The sequence below is a fragment of the Oncorhynchus kisutch genome, linkage group LG18 (genome assembly GCF_002021735.2).
Source record: "Oncorhynchus kisutch isolate 150728-3 linkage group LG18, Okis_V2, whole genome shotgun sequence".
Classification (NCBI taxonomy): domain Eukaryota; kingdom Metazoa; phylum Chordata; class Actinopteri; order Salmoniformes; family Salmonidae; genus Oncorhynchus; species Oncorhynchus kisutch.
The window spans coordinates 63,857,471-63,882,744 of NC_034191.2; the positions used below are offsets into that span (position 1 = coordinate 63,857,471).

At 42.6% G+C, this 25,274-nt stretch overlaps 1 protein-coding gene across 1 annotated transcript in view; it reads left to right on the top strand.

The window, feature by feature from the left end:
- The window catches only part of dok6 (docking protein 6), an 84,176-nt gene that overhangs the window by 11,447 nt on the left and 47,455 nt on the right, over positions 1 to 25,274 (top strand). Inside the window, 3 exon segments of the mRNA XM_031796468.1 lie at positions 9,012 to 9,119; positions 16,548 to 16,662; positions 24,452 to 24,571. Coding sequence (XP_031652328.1) covers positions 9,012 to 9,119; positions 16,548 to 16,662; positions 24,452 to 24,571 — 343 coding nt within the window.

The window sequence follows — 25,274 nt, forward strand, 5'->3', positions numbered from 1 at the left end:
GATTAAATGGAAATTGCTCTCTGGCTGCGGCGGGATTGCTGACTGAAGCTGTAATACTGAGAGGCTTTGGGATAAGGGACGTTTTAAAGAGCAGGCAATTGTCATGATGATAACTGAGAGCAGAATCCATCCACTGTGAACCAATTGGAAGAGTATTTTTAAATGTATTTTACATCCACAGTAGAGACCTCCTGCTCACATCAAACAGTTGGCACAGTTATACAACCATCTAAATTGGAATCAGAAATCCCACCAGGAAATAAAATGTATAAAACAATGTATATACAACATTATTATTTTTTCAAACCAGTAACATCAATATATTATGCTTGTAGGGAACTGTACTTGAATCCGTTTTTATTCTCTCTTCGAGATGTTGTGAACTATTGCAACTGCTATTTCTGTATGAGACATGTATGTTCTGACAGCCAGGGCAGGTCAGCTATCCCCAAGACTACAGAACTCAATCAAGTGTGTGTCTGTTTATGCATATGCGTGTGCGTGTGTGTGTGTGTGTGTGTGTGTGTGTGTGTGTGTGTGTGTGTGTGTGTGTGTGTGTCTGTTTATGCATATGCGTGTGTGTGTGTGTGTGTTGTGTGTGTGTGCATGTATGTACTGACATGAGCAATACACTGTGTGGTTTCCAACAGCCGAAACATTTGCCCTTCTCTCCCCCACACCTCAGAGAGGAGAAACCTCAATATTGACCTATATCTCCTTGAGAATAATTTGGCTGCTATTTCGGTCCTGTTCTTAAGTATGCTTTGTAGGGTGTGTTGACTGTATCTGCTGCTGTGTTTGACATTTTAACTAATGTTCCCGGCTCCAACCACCCGGTGGCCAACAAGGGCCGAACATCCCCAGAGTACAACCAGGATAATAAGAAAACATGAGGGAAAGCGCTGCCCTGGTTGCCTGTGCTTGACATGAATATTTGCATGAGATTTGGGTGTGTTTTTTAACAGGGCTTGTCCTATGGCTTATTGATGTGGAATGAGAGCATAATAGCTCCAGTTTGGTCTGAAATAGCAGAGAGGGCAGAGTATGAGAGATATTCTACTGCTGAAGAGGAAAATTGTTATTTGTTGTCTTGTGTGTTATAATCTATTCACAGGCTTCTAACTAGAAGTCCTGTTTATAAAGCCTAATTTCTCATTATTTCTAATGGAGGGCGGCCTGAAGCCAAATGCAGTTGTTCTCTCTTTCACCAGACCTGTGTTCCAGGCTTCTGAACCAGACTTTTCTCACTGCAAAGAGTTTCTCAACAGCTACTACCTTTTCACTTCTTCTTCTTCACACACTCCCTTCTCCTCTTCTTTCTCTCGTTCTCTCTCATCTTACACTCTGTCATGGATTAGCACCTGTCCCCGTTGCTTATGTCATCATGACTGTAGAGGCTGTGTTTTGGGTGAGAGCCTGCAATGTCCTCTACACCTGATGTCATGTTCAATAGCAGTCAGTGTCACAGGCAGAATGTATAACATAGAGTTATCATGTATCTCACTCTATCCCATTAGGACATGGATATTACAATTCTGGACTGATTTGGCCCATTAATGTTGACGAGGAGCTCTAGCCATGCACAGGGAAAGAGGGAAAAGAGGGATGGAGATGTAAAGAAAGAGGAAAGGAAGACATGGATATAGTCTGGAGAAAGGAGGGAAAAGATAGATAGAGAGAGATGTCTTCATTGTTTTGAAACTTCTGTATGTTAAATGTTTACTGTTAATTTTTATTGTTTATTTCACTTTTGTATATTATCTACCTCACTTGCCGTGGCAATGTTAACATGTTTCCTATGCCAATAAAGCCCCTTGAATTTAATTGAATTGAGAGAGAGAAAGGGAGTCAGAAAGAGAGAGAGAACCCAACAGAAAGAGATATAGAGAGAGAGAGATGGAGCGAGAGAGAAAGCGAGAGACTGAAAGAGAGAGATGGAAGAAGGGAGAAGGCGAGAGATTGAAAGAGAGAGATGGAGGGAGAGAGAAAGCGAGAGAGATTGAAAGAGAGAGATGGAGGGAGAGAGAAAACAAGAGATTGAAAGAGAGAGATGGAGGGAGAGATTGAAAGAGAGAGGAGGGAGAGAGAAAGCGAGAGAGATTGAAAAAGAGAGGAGGGAGAGAGAAAGCGAGAGAGATTGAAAGAGAGAGATGGAGGGAGAGAGAAAGCGAGAGAGATTGAAAGAGAGAGATGGAAAGAGGGAGAAAGCGAGAGAGATTGAAAGAGGGGATGCAGTGATTACATGGCTCTGAGGTAGCACTGTTGACACATGAGGATTTGGAGTGGCCCAGATAAAGTAATCTATGATTAACTGGGGCGCGGCGTGGTGCAGCAGCCTTACTACCTCGCCAACAGCTGTAGTCAGGGCCCAATTACAACATTATGGGATGTCCAAACATATTAAAGGGGCGGGAATGGGGAGTGTGTATGTGTGTGTGTGTATGAGCATTTGTGTGTTTGTGTATGTGGCTACTATATATGTGTGGCTTAGTGTCGGGGTGAGAATGGATGTAGATGTGTGTGTTTTAGGGAGATATTTGGGAGTGTGATCGAGGTAAGGTGTACGTTTACAATTTTCAGGATTGGGAGGGAGGGAGTAGGGTCACGGGTGCAATTAAATAGACATTTCTAGTCATCACATTTGCTGTCAAATTGTAGAAATGTTCTTGTGCGGGGTGGGGCTGTGAGGGGGGGTGAGGGAAATTATAGCTGCTATGATTGCTGTACCAACTGTCCGACGGGATAACAAATCAAATTATAAAGATGGACCGCGGTACTGGCCCAGCGCTGGCCCGCCGCTGTCTGAAATTGATTGCCAACAGCAGCAGCTGATATTGCAGGGCCTGGTCTGTCATAGTCCATCAGCAGTCATTATCACCATAGGAATATGGTTCACTCTGTGGGGGGGGGGGGGGGGGGGGGGAGAGCTCAGGCCATGATACTGTGGCTGAAAGAGTATGGGCCACATGCTACTGTAGCTACGTCCATATTGGTTACACTTTACTAGGCTTTTCATTTGGTGTTGGCTTAGAAGTGACTTTGTAGAATGGCAATAGGATGGTTGTTGAGGATTGTTCTTTTTCTGTGTGTTTGGGATTGATTGAAATAAATGCTACTATGTTCCAAATGTTGGTATCGTAGTTTAATTCGTTGAAGTAAGTACAATACAGTACTGTATGGACGTGGGCTCCCGAGTGGCGCAGCTGTCTAAGGCACTGCATCTCAGTGCTTGAGGTGTCACGACAGACCCTGGTTCGATTCCAGGCTGTATCACAACCAGCTTTGATTGGGAGTCCCATAGGCCCAGCGTCGTCCGGTTTTGGCTGAGGTAGGCTGTCTTTGTAAATAAGAATTTGTTCTTAACTGACTTGATTAGTTAAATAAAAAATCAAAAAAGCTGGTAAATATCAGCTGAAATAGCCTAAGGCTGTAGAATAAAATGTTAACTTCAGGCAATGGTCGAAAGTTGTCATTCATCCTATCCGTGCTTCCTTTTCAAATCAAACTTCCCTTTCTGGAAACATAAACCAGAGTTCTGGTCTCATCTCAACATTACATTTGTCCTCTTACCCAGCACCTGAGAACTAGTGGATGTTACTGTGAGCACACGTCTCTCTGAGGTTTTCATTATGTTTCAATATTAAACTCTGTTCGTTCCTGAACAGAACTTGCAGACAGGCTTTGCTATTTTTAGCAGATGTGAGAGAAGTCATATACCTGGAGCTACAGTAGCTGTCATTGGAAATCATTTTCATGTCTTTAGATGGTTTCTCCGCCCGTTCAGCAGGTGAGTAATGTGCCTACGGGGGAGTTCGCTTATGTTTTATTGAGAGGCCAGACACATCTTCAATAACGCTGAAACTTTCACAATGTTCTGAGAGAAGTTAATGGAGGGACTTAGCATCAGGGGCCACTTACAGGAAATGACTGTGGTGACTTATTACCAGGGTTTTAAAATGTGATTTCACCTCTTTACTTCTAAAGGAGCACTTTTACGGCTTCTGTTCCATGAATTTGATGCAGTTTAAGTAGAATTAGAATATTATTTGCTCGGATAAAGTAGTCTTGTGGGCGCTAAAGCACTCTGTCTTGAAAAGAACAGGTTGACTACAAACTGGACTGCCTCCGTTACACGCACACACACGCACACACACGCACACACACGCACACACACACACACACACGCACACACGCACACACACGCACACACACGCACACACACACACACACACTCACACACACACACACACACACACACACACACACACACACACACACACACACACACACACACACACACACACACACACACACACACACACACACACACACACACACACACACACACACACACACGCACAGCTAATGAGCGAGCCCAGGGCTGTGCCAGCTGCTTCCCCAGGTGTGTATCCAGACATATAAAGGTGAGGAGAGAATCTCTTCCTCAGTCCCACACAGCTGGCTGTCATGTCTCCTCCTGTTGGAGCACGAAAGGTCACACATGCAGGCTGGCTGGGATGCACGCACGCACACACACACACACAAACACACACACACACATACACACACACACACACACACACACACACACACACACACACACACACACACACACACACACACACACACACACACACACACACACACACACACACACACACACACACACACACACACACACACACACTCATCTCCAGCTGTGTTCTGTTGTCTTTTGATCAGCTAAGATCATACTCAGGAAGCTTTCACTGCACAAAACAAACTATGGCACAGAGATGGTAAAACATTTTTTTTTAAATGAGTTTGTTTTCAACTTCAGAAAACCCCAAATTATTGCAAAGTGCATTTTCATGACCCAGTTTACTTTCGATCCAAAATGCTTGTGGCCTCTGCCTCTAGCATTTTGTATGAGTCATGTATCCTGAAGAAACACAGTCCTACTACCCATATAGGGTATCTTTGGTTTGTGATCGTACTGTATGTACAATAGGTTGTCATGGCTAAATATTTACGACATATTGGACCTGTTTGTGTGCTGAGCATTGAATAGTATTCTGATCTGAAACATCTGCAAAGAGGAGTGTTATGATTGGAAGGTCTGGGTTGTTCTGAACACTCATAAAGACATGTCAGGACTTCCAGTGATTAATCAGCCATTGAGATTTCAGAGTGCAATCAGCATGTCTCTGCCTCAGAGAGCTGAGAGATGTGCTCCAGTCCATATTCAGCCTCTGGACCTCTGCTGAGAGGCAGGTCAAAGCTGATGAACAAAGCTACACTGTGATGCATTTAGTCTGTTCTTTTGGCCATAATATGTCTTTGTGTGCCATACTTGTTGGTGTTTTGTACAATTGGTTTATTTCCACACTGAAATCAATATAGTTCTCATTGGGTACCTTGTGTACCGCTTGTATAAAAATCCTTTCAGTGTTGTTGCTTTGTTATACAATAAGGGACTAAAGCAGCATGAAAAATATAATACTTTTAAAGCTCTTGTAGACAAATGGAAAAGGGTTATTTGTTACAGTCAAAAGACAGCAACATACAGTAGCTACAGCAACATTTCTCTGGGGTAATTCTTCACACAAATTGAATGGGCTATTGTAGTAGAAACCAGTGCTTTCATCATCTGCTACTCAGATCACACCTCAAAGAAAAGATGCTGATTGTACTCCCATAACATCCCTTTTTGTTGATAATATATATATTTTTATTTCTGGGCGATGAGGCTTTGTTCTGCGGCAACACACAAATACACTCACACACTCACACTCGCATGGAATAATGTTCCAGCATTCTAATTAGTCACACATTCTAGAAGCTGCAGAGTCTCATTCACCTCCATGTAATTAAAATCAGTGTAAGAGTCCTCCTAAGTAACACCTAGAAACACTGCCAGGAATAGGCCCTCCTTGACAAAGCATTTGGCAACTGTGGAACAGGCGAAATTAAGCCTTTTCCTTCATACCTTGTGTTCTCATCGCCACTGTAGCTATCTCTCTGAGCTTGCTTTTGTAGCGTTGTAATGACTTAATCTCAGCATTCTCAGAGTGAATTACTTTGTGTTTGGTAGGCAATGAATGGTTTTGTTTCATCGCCCCAGAAGGGATTTTGACACAACAGTTGAGTCAGTTTCCCTATGACTTGCCACATACTGGATCTGTAGGTTATGATCAACGACCAGACAGCTCATTCTTACCTCTTGGGGTTTCATGTAATATGCTGTTGTTTTGTCCTTAGGTAAACTATTCAGAAAATAGATTGGTTATTGACTATGGCCTCTTGTGTCCTGATTAATAAATGCAGAAGTAAGAAAGCACTTTATAGGTACAGCCCATCATTACCTTAAGTGTCCCATTCTACATTAAAGCATTAGGTTGTGTACCTCTCTCTCTCTCTCTCTCTCTCTCTCTGCCCCTCTCTTCCCCATCTCTCTCTCTCTCTTGCTCTCTCCATCCCTTTCTCTCTCTTTCTCTCTCTCTCCCTTTTTCTCTCTCTTGTTTTCTCTGTATAATAGTCATGAGGCTCACTAATGGCCCAGAGGCCCATCAGTAGGAACAGAGCAGATAAGAACCAAGGCAGGAATTCACTTCAGTCAATTACCTGGAGTGCGAAGTTCAGGCGCTGTGTTCCTTTTATAGAGTAAACAAATGAATCCTGGATACACAGTCCCCCCACCATGACGATGCAGAGAGTGATAATCATACATCACACAGATCAATATCAGCTAGCTATCTCAGACAGGAAGTTAAAAGATCCTCTTCTCCAACATGAAGCCCCTAGATATGGTATTAGGCCTAATAAGTTATAGTTGACTCCTTATAAGTGCACTTCAGATAAGTGCATATTTTAAGTGCACTACAGTTTTCACAACGGTGTTCCAGTCATCACAAAGTTGCTACTTGTAACCGCATTCTCTATTTAAGTGCACAATATCACAACAATCTCAAGCTATTGCATTTATCATTAAAGAGCTGTATATTTGTATTTGGTTTAAATCACTCTGTTGGAGACAGAGAAGCGCTTTATGCATTTACACAGACCATTAAGGGTAGAGGACACCTTCCCTGGTCTTTCCGGATGCCATACAAGAATTATATTAGGATAATAAAGTGGATGCGAGCCAAGAGGTCCGTGAGCCAAGCTGTCAGGGAGATATAAAGTATTAACAGACCACAGAGGGGATGTGTGACATCTTCAACTGACATCGCAGAGTCAGAGTAACTCACACAGTAGTAGTATAAGGATGTAAAAAGTTACAATGACTTAGGATCTTTCACTTTCAGTGTCTGCTCTGTTATGGAGGATATAGGTTATGAATGATATAGGTTATGGATGCTATAGGCTATGGATGATATAGGCTACGGATGATATAGATGATGGATGATATAGACTATGGATGATATAGGCTATGGATGATATAGGCTATGGATAATATAGGTTATGGATGACATAGACTATGGATGATATAGACTATGGATGATATAGGCTATGGATGATATAGACTATGGATGATATAGGCTATGGATGATATAGGTTATGGATGATATAGACCATGGATGATATAGGCAATGGAGGATATAGGCTATGGATGATATAGGTTATGGATGTACTACTAGAATAAGAAAAGACTATAGAATAAGGTATTCAGATGTGGATTATTCTGGTCTGATTCAATGTATCCTTCATGAGAAAAAAATACAGAACGAGAGAGAGAATGAAGTGGAGAGAGACAGACAGACAGACAGAGGAGAATGAAGTGGAGAGATGATTGTGGAGTTCTTTTTTTAAAGAGACGAAGAGTTTTTGATTATCTGTGTCCCTTTTTCAATCTTGACCTTGTTGTGTCTCTTTGGCACACAGTGTGTGTGTTTGTCTATCTGTGTGTGTCTCTCTCTCTCTGTGTGTGTGTGTGATCCAGAGAGTTCTAAGTCCCTGCAGGGGGGGGGGGTGTACCAGACTTTGGTCAGCTAATCAATACTCACTAAGCTACATCAGTAGGCTACCTCTGAGAAAGCCAACACAAAGGGAGCTACTATTACACTGCTTTCTCATCTCTCACTAAACACCGGGACATTTCAGCTGTCAACATTTTAACATGACTTTGTCGTGTCGTTACAATGTTATACGCACAGAAATAAACTGAAGGATGTCTCTCTCTCTCCCTCCTGTGTGACGGTGAGAGTTAGGGACCGTTTTTGAGCGAGTATGTCCCCTTTCGATGTTGACCTTATTGTGGCCCTTTGGCACACAGTGTGTGTGTGCGGCTGTGGGGGTGTGCGTGGGTGTGTGTATGTGTATCTGTGACTGTGCAGTAGCAGTGCATCCAAACAAATAGGTCTAGATTGCTAAATAGATGAATGCACAAACAGCCCAGTTTCAGTTGACTGAGAGGAAAGCATTTGCTCTTTGAGTTATTGATGTGGTGATGCACCGGTGAGCATCTCATTGAGTCTGGATTAATATCCACACAGATAAATGATGAGACAGGCTGGCTGGAATGCTTGGAAAAATGAATTAGTGAAGATGCTTATAAATGTATCAAATTCATTTTTTTGTTTTTTTGTTTTTTTTTGTTATACACTCAGCCCAATGTTCTAAATGAATACCTTTCATTGTGTTATGATAAAAAATGCCCTTGACAATGTCAGCATTTTGTTTTGTTTGGCTGTGTAATCAGTTACGTCTTTTTTCAAACTTCAAAGGTTGCATTTCGCGCTGGTTTATTACTGTACATCTCCCTGGTTTGGGGTTCTGATCAGGTTCTTCAGGGGAACGTCTCTCTGGTTTGGGGTTCTGATCAGGTTCTTCAGGGGAACGTCTCTCTGGTTTGGGGTTCTGATCAGGTTCTTCAGGGGAACGTCTCTCTGGTTTGGGGTTCTGATCAGGTTCTTCAGGGGTAAATCTCTTTGGCTTGGGTGCCTGACCCGATTCTTCAGGGGAACATCTCCCTGGTTTGGGGTTCTTTTGATGGTATTCTCATGGTTCTGTTACCCATGTGTTCTCCACAGATCTTCAAGAGGTGCTGGCTGGTGTTTAAGAAGGCGTCCAGTAAAGGCCCCAGACGGTTAGAGAAATACCAAGATGAGAAGGCAGCATACTTCAGAAGCTTTCACAAGGTAAATACAGTGGAAGTCGGAAGTTTACATGCACCTCAGCCAACTACATTTAAACTCTGTTTTTCACAGTTCCTGACATTTAATCGTTGTAAAAAATTCCATGTCTTTGGTCAGTTAATTAAGATCACCACTTTATTTTAAGAATGTGAAATGTAAAAATAATAGTAGAGAGAAGGATTTATTTCAGCTTTTATTTATTTCATCACTTTCCTAGTGGGTCAGAAGTTTACACACACTCAATTAGTATTTGCTAGCATTGCCTTAAAATTGTTTAACTTTGGTCAAATGTTTCGGGTAGCCTTCCACAATAAATTGGGTGAATTTTGGCCCATTCCTCCTGACAGAGCTGGTGTAACTGAGTCAGGTTTGTAGGCCTCCTTGCTCGCACACGCTTTTTCAGTTCTGCCCACACATTTTCACCGGGATTGAGGTCAGGACTTTGTGATGGCCACTCCAATACTTTGACTTTGTTGTCCTTAAGTCATTTTGCCACAACTTTGGAAGTATGCTTGGGGTCATTGTTCATTTGGAAGACCCATTTGCGACCAAGCTTTAACTTCCTGACTGATGTCTTGAGATGTTGCTTCAATATATCCACATACTTATTCTGCCTCATGATGCCATCTATTTTGTGAAGTGCACCAGTCCCTCCTGCAGCAAAGCACCCCCACAACATGATGCTGCCTCCCCCGTGCTTCACGTTTGGGAAGGTATTCTTCAGCTTGCAAGCCTCCCCCAATGGTCATTATGGCCAAACAGTTCTATTTTTGTTTCATCAGACCAGAGGACATTTCTCAAAAAAGTATGATCTTTGTCCTCATGTGCAGTTGCAAACCATAGTCTGGCTTTTTTTGGTGGTTTATACTTGCGTACTATTGTTTGTACAGATGAATGTGGTACCTTCAGGCATTTGGAAATTGCTCCCTTGGATGAACCAGACTTGTGGAGGTCTACAATATTTGTTTAGATTTTTCCCATGATGTCAAGCAAAGAAGCACTGAGTTTGAAGGTAGGCCTTGAAATACATCCACAGGTACACCTCCAATTGACTCAAATTATGTCAATTTGTTACGACTTCCGCCAAAGTCGGTTCCTCTCCTTGTTCGGGCGGCGTTCGGTGGTCGACGTCACCGGTCTTCTAGCCATCGCCGATCCACTTTTCATTTTCCATTTGTCTTGCTTTCCCACACACCTGGTTTACATTCCCTCATTATTTGACGAGTTTTTAACCCTCTTTTCCCCCCCCATGTCTGTGTGTGGAAGTGTTTGTTGTTACGTGTATGTGCACGTCAGACTGGTTTGGCCCGGGTTATGTAACCCGTATTTGTTTATTGTTCTTAGTGCCGTGTGTCTGTTCGCCGTAATAAAGGGCTCCGTTTGCTACCCAATTCTGCTCTCCTGCACCTGACTTCCCTGCAGCCAGTTATGCATACACTACACAATTAGCCTATCAGAAGCTTCTAAAGCCATGAAATCATTTTCTGGAATTTTCCAAGCTGTTTCAAGGCACAGTCAACTTAGTGTATGTACATTTCTGACCCACTGGAATTGTGATACAGTGAATTGTAAGTGAAATAGTCTGTCTGTAAACAATTGTTGGAATAATTACTTGTGTCATCCACAAAGTAGATGTCCTAACTGCCTTGCCAAAACTATAGTGTGTTAAAAATACATTTGTGGAGTGGTTGAAAAACGAGTTTTAATATCTCAAACCTAAGTGTATGTAAACTTCCGACTTCAACTATATATATTCACCTCATTGGATCTCCAAAATATTTCTGTCTTGATATGAAGGGTACACTCAGTAGACAGATATGTTTTTTGACGCAGCACAAGGCCAGACAGAAATTCATTTGTCTGAGTTTGTCGACCCTTTTAACGGCACCGCCTCCCATCACAACTTAGGCCACAACCTTCCTTTTTACCCAATAACAAGCCCCAACCACCATTTCCCCTCAGACAATATTGCAAAGCACTTATTTTATTACACATCAATCGGTTATATCCTATTACGCACAAACCGACCCCAAAAAATGATTGTATTTGTCTTCCATAAAATAATTCCACATGGGGTAAAGATTGCTGTTCGGAATCTATTAAGGCACATTTGGACGCTTTATCTCGTTCCTCCGGGGTCTTTCTCTTCCATTGAGGAGGATAATCTGGAATATAATATATCTCTCCCCGCTTATTAAACCCTTTGAAAATACCCCAATTAGGCCTCATTATCAGTGGCAAGGATGATGTTAAGTGAGTTAAGTGGCTCTGCTGTAGTGATGGGAGGAGAGGAGATGTGGCCTCAGATAGGGACTTGCTGGGACACCAGAGTGTTTGATGTGTCTGGGCTCTTTAATATGTGGCTGTATTATGAGAGGCTATAACACACTGTCTAATACACTATCATTAGTTATCAGTCACTTCCCCACCTCATCAAGGGGTTGACTGACTGGAGGCCTATGCTGATTTGCGATAGCGACGTAACTTTGTATACTACATCATTCCATCAAATTGAAATGCCTGTGTAGTGTTAACCTCTCCTAGAGATGTCTGCTACCCACAGCAAAGTGAGTGATGACAGAACACATGCACCAGTGCACCTGATAATGCTTCCAACACAGTGCTCCCCAGTGCACATGAAAACGCTTCCTTAGAATCCCCACACAGATTAGGAAAGGTTCCATCCGAGGGATTCCAGAACAGTGCTCCAGAGAAAACTTAAAAACAACAACAACAACAGTGGATTTGCTTTTGTGTTTTCGAAGGGTGCTTCGTAGATAGAACGTTGCGGCCACGCCCGCCTGTCAGGAAAATAACCTGTGGTTACCTAGGTTACCCCGTTGTCTCACAGCTAAAACATGACCTTTTTCAAAGCATTTTCTTGTTGTCTGATTGTTTTAATAAATTACAAAACTAGATTTAAGAAAAGTACAACATGTCTAAAGATGACCTGCTCCGGAGCGTTCTCACTAAATAGAACGTTTTATATCGTAGGGCTTCCCAACAACACAAACAAACAGATTTTACAGCTACAAGTAGTGAATGGACTTTCAGTACAAACTGAGTATATTAAACAAGTGAAATGTATTACCTGTGATTGAATGTTTTCCACACACATAGCTACAGTACCAGTCAAAAGTTTGGACACACCTCCTCATTCCAGGGTTGTTCTTTGTTTTGACTATTTTCTACATTGTAAAATAATAGTAAAGACATCATAACTATGAAATAACACATATGGAATCATGTAGAACAAATTGAAATGTATTTTATATTTGAGAATCTTCAAAGTAGCCACCCTTTGCCTTGATGACAGCTTTGCACACTCTTGCCATTCTCCCAACCAGCTTCATGAGGTAGTCACCTGGAATGCATTTCAATTAACAGGTGTTAATTTGGTACATTTGTGGAATTTCTTTCCTTCTTAATGCGTTTGAGCCAATCAGTTGTGTTGTGACAAGGTAGGGGTGGGATACAGAAGATAGCCCTATTTGGTAAAAGACCAAGTCCATATTATCACAAGAACAGCTCAAATAAGCAAAGAGAAATTACATTTCATCATTTAAAAAAACAAAAAAACATTTAAATAATAATTTAACCTTTGTTTAACTAGGTAAGGCAGTTAACGACAAATTATTATTTCCAATGACGGCCTACCCCGGCCCTAACCCGGACGATGCTGGGCCAATTTTGTGCCGTCCTATGGAACTCCCAATCACAGCCGGTTGTGAAACAGCACGGAATCAAACCAGTGCCTTAAACCACTGCGCCACTCAGAAGCCATAACTTTAAGACATGAAGCTCAGTCAATCCGGAAAATGTCAAGAACTTTGAAAGTTTCTTCTAGTGCAGTTGCAAAAACACATAAAGCGCAATGATGAAACTGGCTCTCATGAGGACCGCCACAGGAAAGGAAGACCCGGAGTTACCTCTGCTCATTAGAGTTAACTGCACCTCAGATTGCAGCCACAAAACAGACACATCTCAACATCAACTGTTCAGAGGAGACTGCATGAATCAGGTCTCAATGGTTGAATTGCTGCAAAGAAACCACTACTGAAGGACACCAATAATAATAAGAGACTTACTTGGGCCAAGAATCACACCAATGGACATTAGACCAGTGGAAATCTGTCCTTTGGTTTGAGGAGTCCAAATTTGAGATTTTTTGTTCCAACCACCATGTCTTTGTGAGACGCAGAGTAGGTGAACGGATGATCTCCGCATGTGTGGTTCCCACCGTGAAGAATGGAGGAGGAGGTGTTGGGGTGCTTTGCTGGTGACACTGTCAGTGATTTATTTCGAATTCAAGGCACACTTAACCAGCATGGCTACCACAGCATTCTGCAGCGATACGCCATCCCATCTGGTTTGCGCTTAGTGGTACTATCTTGTATTTCAACATGACAATTCCCCAAAACACACCTCCAGGCTGTGTAAGGGCTATTTGACCAATGAGAGTGATGGTGCTGCATCAGTTGACCTGGCCTCCACAATCACCCAACCTCAACCCAATTGAGATGGTTTGGGATGAGTTGGACCGCAGAGTGAAGGAAAAGCAGCCAACAAGTGCTCAGCATATGTGGGAACTACTTCAAGACTGTTGGAAAAAGCATTCCTCATGAAGCTGGTTGAGAGAATGCCAAGAGTCTGCAAAGCTGTCATTAAGGCAAAGGCTTGGCTACTTTGAATAATTTAAAATATACTATATATTTTTATTTGTTGAACACTTTTTTTGGTTACTACATGATTCCATATGTGTTATTCCGTAGTTTTGATGTCTTCAATATTATTCTATAATGTAGAAAATATTTTTTTAAATAAAAAAACTTGACAGAGTAGGCGTGTCCTAACTTTTGACTGTACTGTATGTGTAGCCTACTTGGATTTTCAGCATGTTTAGTTATTTCTGTTAAACAAAAAACGACGACAAAGTTATCTCTTTTACACTGGGTGTCATTGGGAAATAACGTTTGTTTTCCCCAATTTGTGGGTGTGGTCAAGGGGAATTCCTTATTATTACCTGAATATTGACTCGGTGTATACAACTGAATAATTCCAAAAAATTATTCAGCAGGACCCACTCCCTGTCTCACTTGTTTGATGTTTTGGCTGCCTCTATGTCATGAGCTTTTGACAAAGGCATTTGCAGCCATATGATGCTACCAATGGCTTGGTTCATAAACTGTAAATAAATAAGCAGTAAACTGTAGAGAAGTAACTTTTAGAGAGTTTATGCCTTTGGGCTATATTCTTGACAATAGCTTTGTGGCTATGTTCTGAGAGGAAAGAGAAGATCATCAAACAGGGGAGGAGATGGGAGGGGAGGAGAGGAGAGGAGAGGAGAGGAGAGGAGAGGAGAGGAGAGGAGAGGAGAGGAGAGGAGAGGAGAGGAGAGGAAGCTGGCTAGCATATAGAGCCAAGCTAGCTCCAGTGCTGATGTGGTTTTTGCTGCCAGTTCTGTGTTATAATTATGTTTCTGGGTTAAGATATGAACCATATTGACTTCATATTCACTTCCTCACATCAGCGATGCAAACAGATGGTATCAATGCTATTGTCTGGATAATGAACACTGAGGATAATGGTATTCAATACATTTTGTACAACCTCATCATCACACTGCCTTGTGATGCAGTTTCACAACAGTCTTGAATGGAAAATGCTCATGGAAAATTGAATTTATTTCACTAGCAATAATCAAATCAAACGTAGAAATCTTTATTCTGCATGTGGCATGTTAGCATAGCTCGTGGCACTGATCTCTAACAGTCAGGTTTTTACTATATAGGAAACACGCACGCAGGGACAAACACTCGCACGCACACACACACACGCACACATTTTACTACAGTATACGGCAGTGAGCCCACGTAATACATTCCCATCAGGCTGGCATTGTGCCCACGGTTGGCTCTGAGCGAGCGCTCTACAATAATGTAATGGCTCTTATCTGTCCAGCAGCGAACAGAGAGGATTGTTGAAGAAAACAGTCCTATAAATGCACAAGATATTCAATTAAATGACTGTTAACTCCCAGAGTTTAACATGATTTAGAAGCTTTTGATTCTGCTCCTGAGTATTGATTGGATCTTTATTGGCCGTGTGCAAAGTGAAGCAGTTTCACCAATTGCTCTTGTTGTTTTTTTAGTTAGAGCCAGACCAATGGAAATCCACACTGTCATTTAGGAGACTGAGTTGATCCATAATGTATATGACAAGCTTGTTATAGTCCATTACACAATATACATGGTCTTCTTCACACAATTTCCATTGATTTCCCTAAATAAAACGCTAGTAGTGGTAATGAATTGATTTCCCTAAATAAAACGCTAGTAGTGGTAATGAATTGATTTCCCTAAATAAAACGCTAGTAGTGGTAATGAATTGATTTCCCTAAATAAAACGCTAGTAGTGGTAATGAATTGATTTCCCTAAATAAAACGCTAGTAGTGGTAATGAATTGATTTCCCTAAATAAAACGCTAGTAGTGGTAATGAATTGATTTCCCTAAATAAAACGCTAGTAGTGGTAATGAATTGATTTCCCTAAATAAAACGCTAGTAGTGGTAATGAATTGATTTCCCTAAATAAAACGCTAGTAGTGGTAATGAATTGATTTCCCTAAATAAAACGCTAGTAGTGGTAATGAATTGATTTCCCTAAATAAAACGCTAGTAGTGGTAATGAATTGATTTCCCTAAATAAAACGCTAGTAGTGGTAATGAATTGATTTCCCTAAATAAAACGCTAGTAGTGGTAATGAATTGATTTCCCTAAATAAAACGCTAGTAGTGGTAATGAATTGATTTCCCTAAATAAAACGCTAGTAGTGGTAATGAATTGATTTCCCTAAATAAAACGCTAGTAGTGGTAATGAATTGATTTCCCTAAATAAAACGCTAGTAGTGGTAATGAATTGATTTCCCTAAATAAAACGCTAGTAGTGGTAATGAATTGATTTCCCTAAATAAAACGCTAGTAGTGGTAATGAATTGATTTCCCTAAATAAAACGCTAGTAGTGGTAATGAATTGATTTCCCTAAATAAAACGCTAGTAGTGGTAATGAATTGATTTCCCTAAATAAAACGCTAGTAGTGGTAATGAATTGATTTCCCTAAATAAAACGCTAGTATTGCATTCATATAGCTCCTTTCAACAGAGTTTATGAAATATGAATATTGTGTAAATAAATATGATACAATTACATTTCGTTTTGCAATTCTGCATGTACAGAACATCACCAATAGTAATTTAAGATGAAAAAGTATCAGTTAAGGGAGCAAGTCGAACAACGAATTTATCTGGGCAACTTTTTCAAACAAGTAAAACAAGAAAAGCTAACATTACTAGACGGTGTTCCCGTGGCCTGTCCCCTCAGCTGTCGTCTTGTTGATTTGGCTAATGTTTTGTTGTTCTGTTTGTCTTAGATCACGGAGCTTCACAATATCAAGAACATTACACGGATGCCCCGGGAGACCAAGAAACACGCAATGGCAATCGTCTTCTACGACGAGACTTCCAAGACATTTGCCTGTGAGTCAGGTAAGCAATGCAACGCTGGGGAACGGAGGGAAGCAGGGAGGGAGGGATGGTGGATGAAGAAGGAGGGAGGGATGAAGAGTACGGGGGAGAGAGAGGGAGAAAGCAATAGAAGAGAGAAAATAACAGAGAAGGGAAAGGTTAGAGAGAGAGAGAGAGAGAGAGAGAGAGAGAGAGAGAGAGAGAGAGAGAGAGAGAGAGAGAGAGAGAGAGAGAGAGAGAGAGAGAGACAATTGAGAGACAATTGAGTGCTGAAGGTATTCCAAGCGCCAGACATGTGATTCTGTACTGTATTAGCTAAGACGGGTGGGTGTGTGTGTGGGTTTGTGTGGAGGGGTACTTGGGTATTATATATATATGGTTGCATCCTCTGGGTCCTGGTAGAGCAGAATGCTGTGATCTGATAGGTTGTAATGAATTCTGCTGCAGGGACTGGCTGAGTTAATAGTGTTAAGAGTCTTTATAGAGAACTAAAGAGAAACACAGAGAGATAGAGGAGGTTGGATATTGGATTCATAGTGATAACGGGATGGGGAAGGAAAGAGAGTGAGAGAGAACGATTGGGAAGAGTGTATGAGAGGGATAGGGATAGAGGTAGGGGGAGAGAGAGAGAGAGAGAGAGAGAGAGAGAGAGAGAGAGAGAGAGAGAGAGAATGATTGGGAAGAGTGAATGAGAGTGATAGGGATTAGAGGTAGAGAGAGAGAGACATTGGGGATGAGAGATAAATAGCGTGAGCAGTGGTCCTGCAGAGATATTAGCTCCTCTCCTCTCCTCTCCTCTCCTCTCCTCTCCTCTCCTCTCCTCTCCTATCCATTCGTCTCCTCTCCTATTCTCTTATCTTTCTTCTTCTCTCCTCTCCTGTAATGTCACAAACAGAGAAGTAAACAGTAGTTAATTGGGCACTGGGTGGAAGAGACATACACAAACAAACAAGGACAGTGATCTGCTGTATACAAGTTGCAGGTGATTTTAGTGTCTGTGAGTGTGTGTGTGTGTACGTGTGTGCTGATGTGCTGATGTTCTGATGTGAGCTGTAGCAGTGGATCTCAGGGGATAGATTATGTGCCTTATGGGGTGCAGTGAACTCTATCTCCACTCACTCCCCTCTCCCCTCACACCATTCTCTATGTCTCTCTCTCTCCTCTCTCTCTCTCTTTCTCCCTCCTCTCTCTCTCTCTCTCTCTCTCTCTCTTTATCTCTCTCCCACACAAACACACACACACACACACACACACACACACACACACACACACACACACACACACACACACACACACACACACACACACACACACACACACACACACACACAGACACACACACACAAACAAACAAACAAACAAACGATCAAACACACAAAGCTCACAGTTACACTGCTGACCCCTCCCTCCCTCTTCCTGGAGTCCCTTGCCATATGGAGGGATGTGTCCCCCGTGTCCAACACATGGTCCTTCACTTCCTGCACTCAATCACACACATGCACACTAGGGCTGGGCGGTGAACCGCATTTTAGTATATACCGACCAGTTTGGATTTTTACTGTACCTTACATACAGTGTACCTTACATACATCATTTGCAAATAAATTCATAAAAAATCCTACAATGTGATTTTCTGGATTTTCTTTTCTCATTTTGTCTGTCATAGTTGAAGTGTACCTATGATGAAAATGATATTTTTAAGTGGGAGAACTTGCACAATTGGTGGCTGACTAAATACTTTTTTGCCCCACTGTAACAGTATATCAATGTTTGGTTTATTAAATGTAATAACTGAGTGCTGAAACTAAATATGCTAGACAAGCTGGGATGCTAGAAATGTTGGTGTAAACGCTAATGTGTAAATATTGATGGATAAATATTGATTGATAACCAATCATATGGAAGTAAACTTGGAGTCACGCGATGTTGTGTGGTCCACCAATTACGATTTGGGTCCTTTCCAATAAATACTGAGGGTCTCTGTCACGGATCCCTCCGTAGCTTTCATTACGCACACCTGTCCCCTATTCCCACTGATTAGTTATTGTATAAGTGTGCCCTTTGGGTTCCATTGGGCTGTTCGATTATTGTTACTATGTCCGTTGGTGCGTGTGAGTACCTGTGCTGTGTGTTTTGGCTTTCGTGCCATTGTGAATTGCGCAGATGATTACGGGTCTCGTCCCGTGTGTTAATCAATGTGCACATGTGTATTTATTCGAGATACTCCTCGCTCTTTTGTTTGGGTTTCAACCCTGTGTTTTGCATAGTGTTTGTTTGGTCTTCGTCCCCATGCCTTTACATGGCGCGCCATAATTTGGGTGTAAATTAAACCCCTATTACGCATTCCTGCGCCTGTCTCCCGAACCCTTTATACCAACGTGTCTTATTCTGGTGACAAATAAAAAATGATCTTGCTCTTTTGTCTATAAAAATCTCATAATGTATGCAAGTGTTACTAGGACTCTGGGGGGACTTGGCCTATCCGCAGGGGGTACTTGAAGGGTACTCCGAGCAGAGCAGAATTCAGTTGGTGGTACAGTAACCGATAAACATTGGGAACCACTGATGTAGGCTATACCCGCACTGTATCTGCAAGCTGTTGGCTAGAGCGCACTTGTCAATACCAACGTGGGCACACTCGCTATATAACCCAACATTGTCTGTGGGAAACCACTCAGTAGAGTAGAAAATTGCCATGGAAACCCATTTCACTTTTTATGCAGTACATGGGAATTGAACCACAAAGGTATTTTGATGTGCAGCTACGTCATCACGTACAGCCTTTCATCAGAAACAAGTCCATTTGACGGAAGCGCATCTCTGGTGGGAAAGTGGGCATATTGTTTTTATGCAGATTTTAGAATAATTGCATAAAAATCTGTCGCTATTGGATGGAAACCTAGTTATAGAGGAGAGTAACTATTCTGATAAAGAAAACTGTACATTTTTCACAAAATAGAGACATACAAAGACAAAACAAATGTAGTACATGTATGCTGATTGTTTTTGATTGAACAGTATAAAACAATAAAAGAGAGAAAGCCCCATTAAAAGCCCCATTAAAAGCCCCATTAAAAGCCCCATTAAAACCACTTAGAAGGTATTTGTTACAACCCTAAAGTCACGCACTACTTATGAAGCATATCTGCAACTTTTATAAGAAATAAAAAAATAAAATACTGTCAAATACAGTCATACCTTCACAAATATCATGATATGATATTTTGGCCATGTCGGCCAGCCTTAAGGCACGCACGCACACACTTTCTCTATTTCTCTCCCATGTCCACCCCATGCAGGAAGCTGCCCTCCCAGTGTCCTTCACTTCCTGTGCTCTCTCTGTGGTACTGTGCCAGTGTCAGTGTCAGCCTCTTTTCTCTCTCACTCCCTCTTGCTCCTCCTGCTAGTTTTTTTTTTACTGATGTCTAGCTCTCTTATCTCTTCCACCCTCTCTCTCTCTCTCTCTCTCTCTCTCTCTCTCTCTCTCTCTCTCTCTCTCTCTCTCTCTCTCTCTCTCTCTCTCTCTCTCTTACCTCTCCCCTGCCTCTCATTTTCCTCACGCTCCCTCTTCCTCTCTTTCCCTGTGTGTTGTCCAGACTGCCTCTCATTTTCCTCACGCTCCCTCTTCCTCTCTTTCCCTGTGTGTTGTCCAGGCTGCCTCTCATTTTCCTCACGCTCCCTCTTCCTCTCTTTCCCTGTGTGTTGTCCAGGCTGCCTCTCATTTTCCTCACGCTACCTCTTCCTCTCTTTCCCTGTGTGTTGTCCAGGCTGCCTCTCATTTTCCTCACGCTCCCTCTTCCTCTCTTTCCCTGTGTGTTGTCCAGGCTGCCTCTCATTTTCCTCACGCTCCCTCTTCCTCTCTTTCCCTGTGTGTTGTCCAGGCTGCCTCTCATTTTCCTCACGCTCCCTCTTCCTCTCTTTCCCTGTGTGTTGTCCAGGCTGCCTCTCATTTTCCTCACGCTCCCTCTTCCTCTCTTTCCCTGTGTGTTGTCCAGACTGCCTCTCATTTTCCTCACGCTCCCTCTTCCTCTCTTTCCCTGTGTGTTGTCCAGGCTGCCTCTCATTTTCCTCACGCTACCTCTTCCTCTCTTTCCCTGTGTGTTGTCCAGGCTGCCTCTCATTTTCCTCACGCTCCCTCTTCCTCTCTTTCCCTGTGTGTTGTCCAGGCTGCCTCTCATTTTCCTCACGCTCCCTCTTCCTCTCTTTCCCTGTGTGTTGTCCAGGCTGCCTCTCATTTTCCTCACGCTCCCTCTTCCTCTCTTTCCCTGTGTGTTGTCCAGGCTGCCTCTCATTTTCCTCACGCTCCCTCTTCCTCTCTTTCCCTGTGTGTTGTCCAGGCTGCCTCTCATTTTCCTCACGCTCCCTCTTCCTCTCTTTCCCTGTGTGTTGTCCAGGCTGCCTCTCATTTTCCTCACGCTCCCTCTTCCTCTCTTTCCCTGTGTGTTGTCCAGGCTGCCTCTCATTTTCCTCACGCTCCCTCTTCCTCTCTTTCCCTGTGTGTTGTCCAGGCTGCCTCTCATTTTCCTCACGCTTCCTCTTCCTCTCTTTCCCTGTGTGTTGTCCAGGCTGCCTCTCATTTTCCTCACGCTCCCTCTTCCTCTCTTTCCCTGTGTGTTGTCCAGGCTGCCTCTCGGATAAAGTGTTTGTTTATGTGATTTTCCACTCGGCAGCTCTTACAGTGTGTGAGTTTAGACTTCAGACACACTCAGAGGACACAGGCTCAGCAAGGGAGGAAATGGACCAAGAGAGGCTCTTAAGTACAGAGATTTATCAGTGTGTGTGTGTGTGTGTGTTTGTGTGTGTGTGTGTGTGTATGTGTGCGGATGAACAAGGCCACAACCTCAGGCAAGGTCAGTCTAGGGAACAGACACTTAACCCTTCAAAACCTGCATTTCCCTCTCAGATAAACTGCCCAGTTGTACACTGAAAAAAAATGAAGGTTCTTAAGTGGGTCTTCCTCAGCTCTTAAGGTTCCTTGGAGAACTGTTGCCGCATAAAAAAAAACTTTGAGTTAAGTGTGGGGTTTTTGATGTGGCATCTACGGTTCTTCAGAATTCTTAAAGGTTCTTGAAATGTATATTGAAGCCTGCAAATATGTCCCTTTCATAGCACACAGCAAATTGTCCAGTGTTAACTAGTGTTGAGTTTTCAGTGTAACATTTCTAGGGTTGATTCAAGAGTTAATCAGTGGTGTAAAAGAACCCCAGAGTTGGTGTTAATAACTAGAGTTGAACCAAAACCATGGCCATCACTATCATATTCCCCAGCATGCTCTTTTGCAGGTGGATTTTCAGAATTGTTTCTTTCAATATCTATGTTTTTGCATGTATGTTTATTGATTAATTAAACTTATGCTACTCAAATATAAATAACATACATTTTTCTAAACTGTTCCAATCTGTTACTTAGACTCATTGCACCCGTTATATCTTAGTCTTTCCGAGCCTGGTAGTCATTCCAAATGCAGGTTGCGGGTGCATACAATTCTAAATGGTGTATATCCCTAATCTGGCTGGATTCCAATTGGAATTACACGTTGTTTTGCAATAGTGTGACTTGCATGCCAGCATAGTGTGACTTGCATGCCAGCATAGAGTGACTTGCATGCCAGCATAGTGTGACTTGCATGCCAGCATAGTGTGACTTGCATGCCAGCATAGTGTGACTTGCATGCCAGCATAGTGTGACTTGCATACCAGCATAGTGTGACTTGCATGCCAGCATAGTGTGACTTGCATGCCAGCATAGTGTGACTTGCATGCCAGCATAGTGTGACTTGCATGCCAGCATAGTGTGACTTGCATGCCAGCATAGTGTGACTTGCATGCCAGCATAGTGTGACTTGCATACCAGCATAGTGTGACTTGCATGCCAGCATAGTGTGACTTGCATGCCAGCATAGTGTGACTTGCATGCCAGCATAGTGTGACTTGCATGCCAGCATAGTGTGACTTGCATGCCAGCATAGTGTGACTTGCATGCCAGCATAGTGTGACTTGCATGCCAGTATAGTGTGACTTGCATGCCAGCATAGTGTGACTTGCATGCCAGCATAGTGTGACTTGCATGCCAGCATAGTGTGACTTGCATGCCAAGCATAGTGTGACTTGCATGCCTTGTGTGTTCTGTAACTATGAGTTTCAGGCCACTGTATTAGGGTAAAACTAGGCTGTATTGTCTTTAAGAATGACATTTTAATGAATGAAATCAACAACCATGTCTCTGTCACTAGCAAAACGTCATGAGTGGTACAAGTACCTTGAAAATTAACTCGAAAGGCATCCTGGGAACTATGCAAATAAAAATCCCCAAATGTTTTTTTCAAAGAACCATCCCATTTATGGTTCTTCAGAGACTCTAAAAGGGTTCCCCTATGGCATCACTCTCAATAACCTTATTTGGTTCCAATTTGCACTTTTGTTTTTAAGAGTGTACACACACACACACTTCCACATGCATCTCTATACACATCAGTGACCACAGTGCCATGTCCTGGAGCTCCTTTGGGAAGAGACCAGGGAGAAGTAGACAACACACAGATAAACAACTCAGTCTGACTCTCATTTCATAGCTCAGTAACTCTCATCCACATTCTACAGTCTGGAATCTTACTTTCCATTGTGAACAGAGCTTTCTCCATCTTTAGAGGAAGACATTGGTATTCACCAACAACTGTTTTTCTGTTTGCTGTGTGAGGGAGTGAGAATTTGATTCATGAAACCATCAGCCTCCACTTAGTGGTTAATTAAACAATTCAATAACACCCCTCCTCTTCCCTCACCACTGCCAAGAGTACCAGAGTTGAGCTTTTCGAGACTTGTGCACACGGCAGCGTATGTGGTGTATGTGTTTGTGTGTGTTCATGTTCATCTTCCTGTTCCTGTTCCTGTTTGTGTGTGCATGTGTGCCTCGGAGAGAGATAAGGTGTGTGTAACTGATTAAGAGAGTGGAGATATTATCGACTTGTATGGGTTTGATTAAAAGATTGTCACTGTTGCTCCGAGAAAATTATTTTCGGATGCATTCACACAATTTCCTTGGAGATCAATCCTGTTAATTGTTTTCTACACCCAGGCTTCCCACCGTTTAATTATATCACCCTATTGGGATAATAAGCTATTGATTTTCTGGTGTTAAGAATGTCAGTTGATCCCCCTGTGTTCTGCTTGTTGATCAAATCTATCCGAGAAAAAATGCTTTATGGCCTGATCCCAGATCTGTACTGGATGTGCTTTAGAAGTACAGTACAGATTGCGGTTGTCACAGTTACCACAATGCTCCATTTTTTATTGGGAAAAAAGAATAGAGACAGAACTCTATGGTCCTTTAAAAATCTGCTCTATGTACAATATCTTGTGATTTAGCTTGGAACAAATAATTGATGGCCGGGTATATCAGGGGTCTGGTGGTCAAGTGCTGTAGGAGTACAGTATAGGAGAGAGGAGATGAGAGAGGGAAGAGAGAGAGGGTTAGGGAGGGCAGTGTTGAGAGTGGTCAGAGGGGAGAAAGATGGGATAGCAGAGGAGAGAGAGGAAATGCAGCATTCATCTGGTGTTTTGTGTTCATGAACTGCTTGACTCTTTTCATCAGCAGAGAATCAATCAGATTGATTTTCTCCAGGTTACCACTACCTGATACTCACGTCCGGGGGGCTTTTTTAGTCCACAGTGCATGCTGTATGATTCATCTGTGTGTGTGTGTACTTTTCTAACTTTGTATGAGCTGGATGAGGAGGAGTGGTACAAGCTGCTGTGTGTGGAGTGTGTATTTCTGCCTGTGTGTTTAACTCTTGTTTTAACTCTGTGTTTAGAGCTGGATGCAGAGGAGTGGTACAAGCTGCTGTGTGTGGAGTGCCTAGGAAGCCGACTGAATGACATCAGCCTGGGAGAACCAGACCTGTTAGCAGCGGGGGTGCAGCGGGAGCAGAGTGGTGAGTCCCCAATTAGAACCCCAGCTAATGGAGGCCATTTTGGGTCAATCCTGTCCCAAACTGGATATGTTTGAGTGCAACTGAGTCCTCAGAGGTTTGTGATAGGGAAACGGTGAGTCTCCAATTAGTCCCTGCCAACAGAGACCATTTTGGGTCGATATTTCCCCCCCAACCATCCCAGCACTTGTAGACGGTTTCATTACCAGCCCAGAAATGTTAGTGCAACAGAGGTCTGTGTGTGTGTTTGTGTGCATCTTTATCTATGTGTGTGTGTGTGTGTGCGTGCATGCGTATATGTACTTTTGAGTGTGTATCTGTGCACGTGTGTGCATGTGCATGTGTATGTGTGTGTGACTGTGTTCCTGGCCTAATGAGAGGTGCTGTGCATCACTGGCTCCCCTCATAATGAAGCTTGTCACAAAAATGAATGAGATTATATCTGCTGGGGCTGAGGCCATGTGAAATCACTGCCCCCCCATCCAGGAAATAGAAATAGAGAAATGGGAAGGAGGAAAGAGGAAAGGTATAGCTGTTATTAAATGGGTGAATGTCTATTCATTTGTAGACTAGCTGTGGAAATGACTGCAGTGTGTGTGTGTGTGTGTGTGTGTGTGTGTGTGTGTGTGTGTGTGTGTGTGTGTGTGTGTGTGTGTGTGTGTGTGTGTGTGTGTGTGTGTGTGTGTGTGTGTGTGTGTGTGTGTGT